This window comes from Watersipora subatra, chromosome 4 (genome assembly GCF_963576615.1).
Source record: "Watersipora subatra chromosome 4, tzWatSuba1.1, whole genome shotgun sequence".
Taxonomy (NCBI): Eukaryota; Metazoa; Bryozoa; class Gymnolaemata; order Cheilostomatida; family Watersiporidae; genus Watersipora; species Watersipora subatra.
In genome coordinates, this window is record NC_088711.1 from 4,186,839 (window position 1) to 4,201,533 (window position 14,695).

At 36.5% G+C, this 14,695-nt stretch overlaps 1 protein-coding gene and 1 non-coding gene across 2 annotated transcripts; both read right to left on the minus strand.

Annotated features, from left to right (window-relative positions):
* Positions 1–19: 19 nt before the first annotated feature.
* Positions 20–12,497, minus strand: LOC137393841 (acetylcholine receptor subunit alpha-like). Its single transcript, XM_068080551.1, has 10 exons — positions 12,395–12,497; positions 10,715–10,850; positions 6,140–6,227; positions 4,446–4,490; positions 2,713–2,822; positions 2,267–2,447; positions 1,787–2,141; positions 1,508–1,674; positions 1,289–1,426; positions 20–304 (listed from the first exon to the last, which is right to left on the minus strand). The coding sequence occupies exons 1-10, from the start codon at positions 12,495–12,497 to the stop codon at positions 20–22; spliced, it is 1,608 nt and encodes a 535-aa protein (XP_067936652.1).
* Positions 3,876–3,958, minus strand: Trnal-uaa (transfer RNA leucine (anticodon UAA)). Its single transcript has one exon. It is a non-coding gene; the product is annotated as a tRNA-Leu (tRNA).
* Positions 12,498–14,695: the final 2,198 nt, after the last annotated feature.

A 14,695-nucleotide genomic window follows, 5' to 3' on the forward strand; every position in this document is an offset into this window, starting at 1 on the left:
GTCGTATTCTGGTATCGCACTACGTGTAACTGGTAGATTGTCTAAGAGGAATAATGATTAAAATCATGCTTGTTGTCATGATGAGCAGAGCGAAAAACATCCAACCTAGGAGATTGTCCATGACCAATGCTACTAAAATCCATTCATCGTTGTCCTTTTCATCAAATGGCATATTTTTGTATGCTTCTGCCAGTCTTTCCTCTTCTGTTTGGCTTAGATCAGGTGTGTCATCAATTGTTCTGGGGCTGACATCTCCATTTGCTAGGTTCTCAGAGTTGTGGTTTTCCCGGTCAGCTTCTTGATTCTGCAATCGATGTGGCGTGCTAAGCGTAATCAGTCGGACTAATGTAAAGCGTGAGGTTTTCACATCAATTTGTTACATAATTGTTAAAGGTTGACTCGCAACAAAATTCACATTGCAGTTGACATCAAAAGATTCATCGTGTCTTACTATGTTATGTTGTAGGTGCAAATTATGTGGAAATGTGACTAAAAGGTCAAAAACGAGCAGTTAATAGCGGCCATCGCAAAACCGTCGTAGATTAGAATCGCTTTCCAAAATGACTCAAATGGGATGTAGTTGTACAAGATGGTTTTTGTTTACACTATTATGCACTCATTCGTCGAAGTATTTTCACAAGTATACTTCACGCGTTCATTAAAACCAAGTCTATTGTTCTTACGCGTCTGTTTTATCGTCGTTGTAATGCTGCCACTATTAGCACTGATATCTTATCTTTCCTAAAAATTCATTTATTTTTTAAACTCCGAAGGGGTACATATCACTGTCTGATAATAAAGACGAGCCTGTTGGTCACTTGTGATAATCGAAAAGTGCTGCAGAAATTACTTGCAAAGTATTGGGTCACGTGATCAGATTCCGACTTGATTTAATAATGCTGAAACAAAACTGAAGTAGCGAGCATCTATAATTGATACGGGGTCTTCGGTAAAACCCGAAGTGTTTGTCATAAACTAGTTCTACGATAAGTATTATACATGTATTGAGCTTTTTAATGGCCTTTCAATTCACGTGAGAACATCACGGGACAAAACAACCAAACTGTCATGACTACGTCAGAGAAATGAAGAGATTCCAATCTACGGCGGCTTTTAAGAGCTTGTAATCACATTTCCACATACTTGGCACCTACAACACAACAGAGTAAGACTTCATGAATCTTTTGATACCAAATAACTGTAATGTGAATTTTCTTGCAAGTCAACCTTTTCAAAACAGGTTGATGATTGCATTCTGAGAGTGCTTTACAAAATCTGCATGGCTCACCAATGTAGTCGTCTCCTCTGCTGGCATGTTTTCTTTGCCTTCCCTTTGTCTAAGTTTCATCAGCCTTCTCATTAACTTAATGCGTTTCTTCTTCTTTGGTGTAATGCCTTGCATAGTGAATGATGTAAATAATGGCAGCTACAACCAAGAATATAAGTACATGTACATAGATATGCAAGTGCTAGTTTACTGTAAAACCTTTTCCAGATGGTAACTTACCTTAGGTAACTGTATTTTGAGCATTTTTGGTAGCTTGCCGAGGAAAACTTTGCGTACCCAATTTGGCACAGGCTGGAGTTTTGGTCTTCTGTGGTGTAGATTTTCAATAATAATAGCGATGAGCAACGAAACAGATATCATGCCCATGATGATAACCAGATAGATCCCTACAAATGCCAGAGGAATGTTACATAAATTGGCTTGAAGTCGGCAGCCTCCTATTTATCTTCGCTGATAATCATGTTTTGACTGCATGTATACGTGTGCCGCATTGCTTACCCATAACTGGTGTGTAATCAGATGTCTTTGGTATATTCTCATTGACAAGGATTGCGAAAACAAACACGGTCAGCAGGATACCCAGACCAAAGCTTACTTTTTCACCACTGTCTGCTGGCAGTATAAAAAGACCTATGCCAAGACTGTTCAGTAAAATACATGGTATGATAATGTTGAGCCAGTAGTACAATGCTTTTCTTTTTAATTTGATAGTAATGTCAATGAGAGTGTAGCTCATGTTTAGATCTGGGTAAAACTGCACTTCTCGAGAGATATTGGTGTCGATCAACTCCCAAGCCCCGCTCACCGTGTACCTATCAAGGTTGGCATGCGTGTCCATCAGTGTATAGTTCACCTGTAATAAAGGAAGCCTGATGAATTTGGAACCTTACCACCCTTAGGTAATATAATATTACACAGATATTGATGTAGAGGACTATCAAGATTAGCCAATAACTGATATGTAGTTGCTAGACAAACCTGCTCACTGTGGTAGCCCCATGGTCCGATGGTTAGAGCGCATGTCTGATAATCAAATGGAAAAAATGTGACGTCAATTATGCATGGACTAAGGAGGGTAGCGGATGGCCACCATTCCATTGATCCTGTGTAGTCTAGAGGAACTCTGTCGAATGATGTAACGTAACCAGAATCATCAGAGCTGTAATGCACAATGTGAACTGGCTGTGTCTAAACTTGATACAATATCAGCTTTTTAAAAATGTATTGCTCATTTTGTAGCGCAGGATTTCAGCACAACTTTATATCTTTATGGCATGTATTATACTCAATATAAAAGTATTGTTCTCTCTAAGTAGTTGCAGAGTAATAATGTTCATAAGGGTCAAAGGGTGATAGGTTTTTAATTGGTAGAGTTGCTTAATTCAGAATGCTAATAATTTATCCCATTTTGAAGACTGTCATACCTTTGGTAGAGAAATGTGTCAGGCAGCCACAGCATCTTATTTGGTATGATTAGAGTTTCTATATCTGCATACTGAGCTGGGTTCCAAGTTAGGCGCTCATCTGTCCATCGCTACAGTTTATAAAAATGGCTTCTAGAGCGACAGTCACTAATCAACAAAGAAGCTCGTTTCCTAAACGTATATACATGTAGTTACGTATACTAACGCGGAGTTAGCCAGAGTATAGGTAGTACAGTAGATGCTCCTACAACGTAAATAATCCATTCCAGGAATGTTAAAGTTAAAAAGATTTTATGTATTTACGAACAGTAAAGTACATGTAAATTGCCTAATCCATTCCAAGATCTTTCCAAACTCACCTCTTTGGCCATGCAAAAAGGAAAAACTTGACTTAGCTCTTTTAATTTGCGAGCTGTACCGTAACTGCAGAATAGTTGGTTTGCATTGACAACTTTTCTCCTTTTAATGATCAATTTCACTGGTTTTATAGACCATGATTGCCGTTAATTTACAAGTTGATAGAAATTGCACATTTTCGACATTCATTTAGAATGATCTGCTTATTTTTCTAAACAGCAAAGTTTATTCTGCAAAATAAAGCTAATAACAAATATTTTGTATGTCTACAATAAGGCAAACAACAAAATCCTTTTACTATAAAAAGCAGTTTTACCTGTTTGTCGTCTATCACTATCTAGTGGTCAAGGTTAGGTTAAAGATAATTTTTGATGACACTCCAACTCGTGACATTTAGATTGGTAGACCGATGCTGTAACACCTGCACCAATCGATTGCCTTCTTATTTATGAACAATTGAGCAGCTTTTCTATTTGCCTTTTAGTCAACACATTTAACGATCTATTATGACGAACTACAATGTCACGAAGTTATATATAATAGATATAACGCTAAACACACGGTGTTTTTCCTTCCGCAAGCGCGGCGAATTAAACTAACATTCAAATCGATTTTGAAAACTCGCCCGACTTTACACTTTACGCTATATGGAGTTTTTTACGTAGTAGGAAGCAAAAACTTCACACAAATTTTTTACATCATCTATAATTTACATTATAGGAGGTACATGTATGCGTTATAGGAGCGTCTACTGTACATCTACGTAAATTTACAGTACCAAAATCACAACGTTGCATAAAACGTTTTACCACGGGTGGGGTTCGAACCCACGCGGACATACGTCCATTGGATCTTAAGTCCAACGCCTTAACCACTCGGCCACCATGGTTCACGTGATAAGTTTGCAATAATACAGTGACTTATATAGGCTTTGTGGTTAGTCAAGTATATCATGATGCGTAGTATTGTTGCTTTTAATGATTTGGTTGGTTATTCCATAAAATAGGCTACGTCAGTGCGCTGAGGAATGTAAATGCGCTTGTTATCATCACAGTTGTAACGTATTCTGTGGTCGCTTTTACATGGTCCTAGTTGGCAATGGAGATGAGCAAAAGGTTATATTGCTCTAAAATAACAAAACATAGGTCTAACATATAATTCAAAAATGCTTGTTTGTAAGCTTGTAAAAGAAACAATGTCGCAACCATTAACGGGAATAAAGTTGTTAACAAGTTTACCGACTTACAAATTTACCAGTGACTAAGATGCGCTATGACAAAAGAGCTACTTATCTGGTCTAACTTCAAAATGCGTTTCTTAGTAATTTTTTTATTTCATGGGCTAAATCTAGCATAAGTATAATGAAATAATCTTACATGAGGGAGCCAGACAAAGCTGGTCAGCAATTGATCCACTTCATTCTGCAATGTATAGGTCATATTGACAGCTCCATGCTTGCTCAGAAATACTATAGACATGCATACCACACTGTTGGGTGTAGTTTTCAAGGACAGAGTTGGGAACAATCTAGAATATTTAGAATAAAGCAGCCTGAATTTTATACTATCAGTTACCTGATTACCATCACCCCATGTAAATATATTGATAAACATCAGCCCTGGTTAGGGTTGAATTACTATTACTGTAGACGTTCCTATAATGTAAATAATCCGTTTCAGGAAGTTTACGTTATAGGGATTTTGTGTTAGAAGAAAAGTGGAATACATGTAAATTGCCTAACTCACCCTAAACTCACCCTTTTGGCCACACAAAAAGGCAAAAACTCAACTTGACTTGTTAATTTGTGTTCTGTACCATAACTGCAGTATTATTGGTTTGCATCAACAAATTTTCTTTTTTTTCTGATAAATTTCACTGGTTTTATAGACCATGATTGCAGTAATTTTAAACTAAGTTGATGTGGAGCGCACATCTTCGACGTTCATTTACAACGATTTGCTTATTTTTTCTAAGCAGTGAAGTCTATTCTGCAAAGTAAAACTAGCAACAAATATTTTATTTGTCTACAATAAATCAGAACAAAAATATTTTTACTATAAAAATGCGGTGCTACCTGTTCCTCGTCTATCTGTATTCAGGGGTCAAGGTTTGAATAAAAGATAACTTTCGACGAGACTCCAACTCGTGACATTCAGATTGGTGGACCGTTGCTGTAACACCTGCACCAATCGATCACTTTTGTTATTATTGTATTATACAAAGGATATTATTATTATTATCGATATTATTATACATCGTTCATAAGTGTACTTACATTAAGTACGTGTATTTATGAACAAACGCGCAACTACCTCTTTTTTGTTTGTCGACACATCAGCCAGTCTATCATGACAAACTAGAATGTCATGGAAGTTGTATATATAATAGATATAACGTTATACACGCGTTGTTACGTCGTCTATCAAACAGCTGAAAAAGTCAATCTACAATTAGACGCATGCGCATGTATGCGCATGCGTCTAATTATAGAAAGCATGCTGCTAGAACAGATGTGTTCTTTTTCTATTCCATTAACATTTGTACTTAATACAAATGTTAATACGTTTATTCGTTAATACTTTTGTCGACATCAGACCTGCCCAGATCAATACATATCTTCACAATCAATCACGTGTATCTAATGTAACTGCTAACAATTACGCGTAGCTATAACGCAACACAAGCTGTTATTATAAAACAGGTGAAACACAAAACACGCGTCGTTTTTTTCTCGCAAGTGCGGCGAGTTAGATTACCATTTAAATTGAATTTGAGAACTCGCCCTATTTGACACTTTACGTTATATGAAATTTTTTACATAGTAGGCAGTAAAAATTTCACACAACTTCTTTACGTTATCTGGAATTTATGTTATAGGGGGTATACATTATAGAAGTATCTACTGTGTATAGTTCTGGAGTTATGTACCCTTGATATTAAAGAACTGGTTTAGGGCATGAATTTAACTGCCTAAGACAATTTAAAAAACTATTATTGGTGAGACGTGAATTGCAACTAAGAATTGTTAAAATTTGTTGCTAGTGTGCAGCGTATTTTGAGTTGTACATACCAACTGGATGCTTAAGAGACGATATCCAAACACCACTTCAACACTTTTAGACATGTTCAAGACAGGCCTGGCCACATTATCGTAGTCCCTACAAGAAAATAATTAATGCTGCAGCATACAACAAGATGCATGTCATAGGGCAGGTGAACTAAGTCCAATGTGGTTCGTTAAAAATTAGTCTGTGTCATACGTGAGGCTAACACCGCTAGGTAACAAGTCAGATAATGCATAACACAGTTGAGGAGATTTGTCAGATGTACTGCAAAGGGTTGGCTGTGGCAGAGTGGAAAATTGTGTCTGTGCCTTTTGTGGATTTGTGAGTTTTATCTCTCAATGTATATGTACTAGCACCCTGGCAGTATGACTGTGAGAGATCGTCATGCACTAGCACCCTGGCAGTATGACTGTGAGAGATCGTCATGTACTAGGACCCTGGCAGTATGACTGTGAGAGATCGTCATGTACTAGGACCCTGGCAGTATGACTGTGAGAGATCGTCATGTACTAGCACCCTGGCAGTATGACTGTGAGAGATCGTCATGTGTGCCAATAAAGCACCCTGGCTGTCTCGAGTGTCGTGAGAGATCGTCATGTGTGCCAAAAAAGCATAGAGAATAAGTATGTACACACTAATTCTAAACACATGAAAGTTGAATAACTGATGCAGGTGTTAGCACGCTGGGTCGCAAAGCGGAATGCGGTAGGTTTGAATCCTATATGATGCAATGTGTTTTCCCAACCTCCAACCATGGCTACAGATAGACCTACAATCACGGCTTTTGTTATAGATTCTACAAGACACTCACAGCGCTACATGGTTTCTTGTGATGTCTTCTTAATGTAAGCAAAGATATTAAAATATGTAAAAGTAATGAAGTGTTTGAACTGCTAAACACCATAAATTCAGAAAGCACCGATTATAATGTGAAGTGGTTGGAAACACGTTATGCATTCAAAAGGTAGCAGAACCCTCAAAATAAATAAGAACTGTTTTGATAAGGAATGCTTACCGTAAAATTTTTTTTGGCTTTCCAACATATCTAAGGCAATGTTTCTTAATGGTTTTTTACTCACCTAAGCAACATGTTCCTAAAGTTATTAACAAGGCCTGGGTTATTGCAAGAATGTAGTCATCTGCACATCGTTCTAGCAGTGGCTCTCGCTAATCAATTCTGATGCTAACAGCGACATGCCTCGTATGGTGGATGAAGACTCCAAGTACATAACTGATAGCAATGGAGTTTTGTAACTCTGTGACGTGTCAGAAACTGGCACACGTTTTCTAATGGCTTAAAAGAATCTTTACCATTTTAAAAGCCGCAAGAAGCCGCTGCTTTTGAAGCCAAGGTTAGAGGTTAGGAAAAATAATTGCATCATAGAAGTTTTGAACCAACATCAACAGACTTAACTACTGAGTACACACTTCCACCTGCACCAATCATTTGCTTCCGGAATGTTGGAATTATTGTGCATATTATCTGTGCTTTATTGACACTCCTAATGATTCCTCACAGCACACTAGACTGCCAGGGTATTAGTTTTCTTTAGTTTAACTTTAGTTAAATTAAAGTTTAGTTGCAACTTTAAATTAAAGTAGTTTAATTCTAAGTTTAGTTAGAGGCCCTACTTTACTTCTGCTGCCTACTTGACTGTTTATGGAAGGCACGTCTGACAGTCTTATTCACATAGTTACCCAATCTATTAAAGACATGTATGTCCATATAATCTTCATAAAATTCTATTAGACTGCCTTGTTTTGCTAATGAAGCTCAACTATAAAAGGTATTCAAAAATCTATTGAGTTGAGTCAGTATTTTTGCTTAATAATTTCATTTTAGTGTCAACGTCTCGAAACAAACATATGCCTATTGTATTGAACTTAATCAATAGGCCAGGCAGAAAAAGAATTCACATTTGAATTGTTTTGTGAAGTAACAACCAACCCACTGTTTCTCTCAATGGTATATTTTGTCACATAACATAATATTAATTAATTGCTTTACTCACCTCTTTTCAATGACTGTGCAATGGTATAAAGTTAGTTCTCTGTTATATAGGCGCTAACCATCGTTACCTGAATTATCCTCGTGTCAACCTTGTGCTTTGCCTGCCACTCATAAATTTGTCACATTTTAACCCAATTGAATTTTACTTATTAGCACGAAAACTTGGCAGCGATGTCTGTTGGAAACGAACGTTCTGTGATGGCAGTAAACAAATACTGGCATCTTGTTTACATAAAAAATGGAATTCTAATTTTTTTGGATTCTCGTACATTAGATCATGACATATGGTATTTCGCCTTCCCTGTGCTATAATGTGTACAAAAATAGCTTATATGCAAAAAATAGGAATTTGAAAAAGCGCAATGATTAAAATATGGCAGTATTAAAACTATTCACTTTTAAAATCTAGCATTCAAAATAACTAAATTTGTTTACAATAATGTAATAGTAAAGACAATTGTTCGGGACTAGCTGCTGTTGTTTCCCCCATATACCTAGTAGTTTAGGATGCTTCTGTCATAATTGACAGTGCTTGCATCATTTTAACGACAGTATTAACGGATAAACGTATTAACATTTGTATTAAGTACAAATGTTAAAGGTTGACTTGCAACAAAATTCACATTACCGTTATTTGATATGAAAAGATTCACCATGTCTTACTCTGTTGTGTTGTAGGTGCAAAATATGTGGAAAGGTGATTACAAGCTCTTAAAAGCTCAAAAACGAACAGAAAATCGCAGCCACACGAGACCGCCGTAGTTTGGATTCCCTTTTCAAAACGGCTCAAATGTGATGTAGTTGGGAGAGATGGTTTCTGTTTACACTTTCTTGCAACCTTATTCGTCGAAATATTTTCACAAATATACTTCACGCATTCAATAAAACTGTGTCTATTGTTCTTATGCGTCTATTTTATCGTCATCGTAATGCTGTCACTTTTAGCAGTGATATCTTATAACTTACCGTAAAAAATCGTTTTATTTTTTAGCCTTAGCTTGAAGGAGTACATATCATTGTCTGATAATCATGAGAAGCCTGTTGGTCACTTAGGATAATCGAAAAGTGCTGCAGAAATTATTATTTGCGAAGTATTGGGTCACATGATCAGATTACGACTTGCCTATTAGACCAGGCTGAAACAAAACTGTAAAGTAGCGAGCATCTATATTGATATGGGGTCTTCGGTAAAACCCGAAGTGTTTGTCATAAACTAGTACAACGATAAGTTTTATATTGAGCTTTGTATTGGTCTTTCAATTCACGTGAGAACATACGTGACAAGACGATAACAAAATTTCGTGGTTACGTCATCGAAATAAAGAGATTCCAATCTACAGCGGCTTTTCGTTTTTGATCTTTTAAGAGCTTGTAATCCCATTTCCACATATTTGGCACTTACAACACAACAGAGTAAGACATGGTGAATCTTTTGATACCAAATAACTGTAATGTGAATTTTCTTGCAAGTCAACCATTAAGATAAACCACCACGACCGAATGAGCTACCTCGGGTGGTCCTGGCACTGACCCAAAGCTTCTCTCATCTCGCAATCTCTGGAGTCAGAGCAATGGCATAGCTAATCCGTTTGAGAGGAATTCTAGGTGCAGGAGCTGCTAAAAAAACCTGTCATGCGGGAGTATAGCATCTTAATGTGGCTCCGACTCCGTGTTATGGTGAGGCCCAGGAGCAATTTAAGACCAGATGCCTTCCCGACATATCATAGCGAGGCTCAAACCTCTGACCTGCTGCTTGGCAGACTAGAGTCCTATCACTACACCCGCATATAGACATCCAACCATCAACACTATATATATACCAAAAACCAACGCTAACAACAGCCATATGGATGCCAGTGTAGATGTGTCCTATCTACTACCAACAACCAATATGGATGCCAATGTAGATGTGTCCTAGCTACTAACAACAACCGATATGGATGCCAGTGTAGATGTGTCCTATCTAATAATAACAACCAATATGGATTCCAGTGTAGATGAGTCCTATCTACTAATAGCAACCAATTTGGATACCAGTGTAGATGTGTCCTATCTACTAATAAACAGCCAATATGGATGCCAGTGTAGATGTGTCCTACCTACTAACAACAACCAATATGGATGCCAGTGTAGATGTGTCCTATCTACTAACAACAACCAATATGGATGCCAATGTAGATGTGTCCTATCTACTAATAAACAGCCAATATGGATGCCAGTGTAGATGTGTCCTATCTACTAACAACAACCAATATGGATGCCAGTGTAGATGTGTCCTATCTACTAACAACAGCCAATATGGATGCCAGTGTAGATGTGTCCTATCTACTAGCAACAACCAATTTGGACACCAGTGTAGATGTGTCCTATATACTAACAACAACCAATATGGATCCCAATATACATGTAGATGTGTCCTATCTACTAATAAACAACCAATATGGATGCCAGTGTTGTTGTGTCCTATCTACTAACAACAACCAATATGGATGCCAGTGTAGATGTGTCCTATCTACTAGTAATAAACAACCAATATGGATGCCAGAGTAGATGTGACTTATCTACTAACCTGAACAGGTCTCTGATAAGTCTTGTTTCAGGATTCTCTCTATTTTTACCATCATTGCCTTCTAGCCTAGAATACTGTGAGACTGGAGTTGCATGTAGGCCAGGGTCTTCTGGAGGCGTCACATTAAATATAGGCACTAAAAGAGCCAATAATCACATCTACCCTTTTGCCTTACTAGAACTAGTTTCCATTCTAATTCATTCACTTTTCAGAATGCTATTTCAGGTGTAACAAGAAAACTTTATAGACAACTGTATAGGTGCAAATTTATAGGAATTAGTGTATAGTTCAATGAGTGTAAGTGTTTTAGTACAAGTTTAAAGGTACATGAGTAAAGGTGCAAGTGTAATAATAGGTGCAAGCGTTTAAGTGCAAACTTATAAATGCAGTCATATATGTACAAGTGTATAGGTACAAGCCTATAGGTACATGTGTATAGGTACAATCTTATGTATATAGAGTAAATGTACAAACATATAGGTACATGTGTATAGGTACAATCATATGTGTATAAAGTAAATGTACAAACATATAGGTACATGCGTATAGGTACAATCATATGTGTATAAAGTAAAGGTACAAACATATAGGCACATGTGTATATGTACAATCGTATGTGTATAAAGTAAAGGTATAAACATATAGGTACATGTGTATATGTGCAATCATGTGTATAGAGTAAAGGTACAAACATATAGGTACATGTGTATATGTACAATCATATGTGTATAGAATAAAGGTACAAACGTATAGGTACATGTGTATAGGTACAATCATATGTGTATAGAGTAAAGGTACAAACATATAGGCACATGTGCATATGTACAATCATATGTGTATAGAGTAAAGGTACAAACGTATAAGTACATGTGTATATGTACAATCATGTGTATAGAGTAAAGGTACAAACGTATAGGTACATGTGTATATGTGCAATCATGTGTATAGAGTAAAGGTACAAATGTATAGGCACATGTGTATAGGTACAATTATGTGTGTATAGAGTAAAGGTACAAACATATAGGTACATGTGTATATGTACAATCATATGTGTATAGAATAAAGGTACAAACGTATAGGTACATGTGTATAGGTACAATCATATGTGTATAGAGTAAAGGTACAAACATATAGGCACATGTGCATATGTACAATCATATGTGTATAGAGTAAAGGTACAAACGTATAAGTACATGTGTATATGTACAATCATGTGTATAGAGTAAAGGTACAAACGTATAGGTACATGTGTATATGTGCAATCATGTGTATAGAGTAAAGGTACAAATGTATAGGCACATGTGTATAGGTACAATTATGTGTGTATAGAGTAAAGGCACAAACGTATATGTACATGTGTATATGTGCAATCATGTGTATAGAGTAAAGGTACAAATGAATAGGCACATGTGTATAGGTACAATTATGTGTGTATAGAGTAAAGGTACAAACGTATAAGCATACAGGTAATATAAGAATAAGACACAATACATAGATAGCACAGGGCTGCTTTGAACAGTGTCAGAAGGTAAGAGTTAGTCCTATTTGAATTTAACAAACCAATTAAGGCACTGAAGTTGATAGATTCACCAGCCGTATTATAAGTTTTATCATAGCCTGCAGTTCAATGATATTCTGCTCTCATTGGTGTCAAATCATCAGGAGATATAGGCTACTCACATGTGGGTGTCTGGAACTCAAAGACTGGCGAGGCATATACGAATGCTGGTCTTGTAACAAGAATACACAGATTGCTAAGAAATATGATTCCCGCTACAGCCATCCTGAAGGTACTTCATCTGATATGAATTGCTGATTGAGTGTTGCCTGAGCTGCGCGGTTATGGACATGCATGGTACATGACTCGAATTTCATTGTGTGTAAAAACAGTATTAGGGTCTATAATAATGTTATTACAAGTTTACCAATTGAACAACTTACATTCATAAGATGAATTAGTTAGCAAGTTAAGACTCAGTAAGCAAAAAGCATGCATGAGTAGGGTATTGGGAGGTCAGAGCAAAGGCGTCATATAATTGATACAATGAGCCTGTCTTTATATAAGTATCTGAGAACAAGAGGGGTAATCACTTGTACGGTTTCTTAATATACATATTTGTGCAAACGCCAGCTAAAGAACAAATGGGAATATTTAAACAAGCAATTGATACTAATTAAATCCTAAAAAATCATATGGAATTTGTAAAACTCCGAGAGGGTGCATTGTGTAAATAATCGCATTGATAATTGACTTCAGCTCCTAAGCTGTACATGTAATCCTATAGGCTATATATACATGTATAATTCTGTACATTAATATATATAGTCTACATGTATATTGTACAGCACTTGATGAGTAGCTAAGTTGTGTCTAACTTTCAAGATCCTTTTTTGCGTTAACATTTCAGAAAAGACCTTGAATTAATGTAGTAGACCAGCTTGGAAAGCATTTCCTGTACATAACAACAGCTGCGCACTTTGGACTTTAACATGATTGCTTACCCATAGATTTACAAGCAGTAGGTATGGCCACAGTGCATTAATAAGCAATAATAAAATTGTTCAACATATATAACTATACATGTAGGCTATATACTATATATGAAGATATAAAATATATATTTTAAATATATATAAAGAATGAAAATATAAAGAGTACTTAGCAGTTAGTAAATTCACTAGATTTATTTCAAACAGGTATAGATCTGTCTCATCAGGTGAGAACAAGCGTATAGATACAAATTAATCTCAAGTAGGTGTCATCTCAAGTTATCACCTGATGAGGCAGATCTACATCTACTTGAAACAAATCTGTAGTGAGTTGATTAACAGCTGATCATTCTCAATATCCATAAATCTCAAATTTTGTTTGTGTTTCGGAACCCCGTTTCCAAATCTTTCCATTGGATTCTCAGACCAAACATGGCTTGGCGAAAGGGCTGTTCTTGTTCCCAAGAATGATGCTGTCGATTCAATCAAACTTCTTGACAAGCTGCTTGGTGAACAGAAGAGCTACCGTTTCACACTCGTTCTTTTAAAAGAGGCTAAGTTATTCTTCTAAGAAACTTAATCCAACCAAAGCTTTGCAACGCATCCAACAAGCAAACACAAAGATGAAAATGTGTTTTTATCCCAAGAATCCTCTCATTCCATCAGATCTGTCATTTGAATCCAAGAGACTTCAGTTTAAAATCAAACTCACCTTTGCCATGTCGGTAAGTAAGAGCCAATGACAAACACTAAAAGTCATTGGACTGAACATGATAGGGCCTACGTTCTCTCATCAACTTTATGTAAGATATTCAAGGGTTGGCAAACCTAAGAATTTGTACGCTTTGACACAGGATGGCAAAACCAAAAATATTGTGTGTCAGGAGGCACTTGAAAAATAGTGTGTTAAGATTGTGCCCAGAGCAGTCACAAGGTCTTTCTAAAGATCACTTTTTAATTATCTAATTATTATTACCATGTAGTCCTATCTTAAGCCACATTACACATTTCCTTCCAAGTAAAATAAAAACACTGTTACAACGCGTCTGGTTATATTTTTTAAATATCTTCGACTATCGGGGCAACGCTGGGTACTTACGCTGGTTCTATATACAAGTCAGTGATGTGACATTGAATAATGAATATATTGTGGCTAGACAAGGCAGATGATTAGATATACCAGTTTGAGATGAGAGTTTGGTGCAAACAGAAAAGACCATTTATATAAATAAATCTCAGTGTTTGATGGTCTGTCATTTGTATGTCCAGTTATAGTGATAAAGTTATAGGAATGAAAAAACTGCTTTGCACTAGAATTGAAATCCGAAACAACAGTTCTGCAGACAGGCATGCTATCCGCTATACCTCACAGCCTATTTGCGATACAACAGAATAATTAGCATGCTTGAATACTGTATAATCTTTAATTGAACGCAACGGCGCTATATTTTTCGACTCTTCTTTTACTGTGGTGGTCTATTGGAGGCGGTG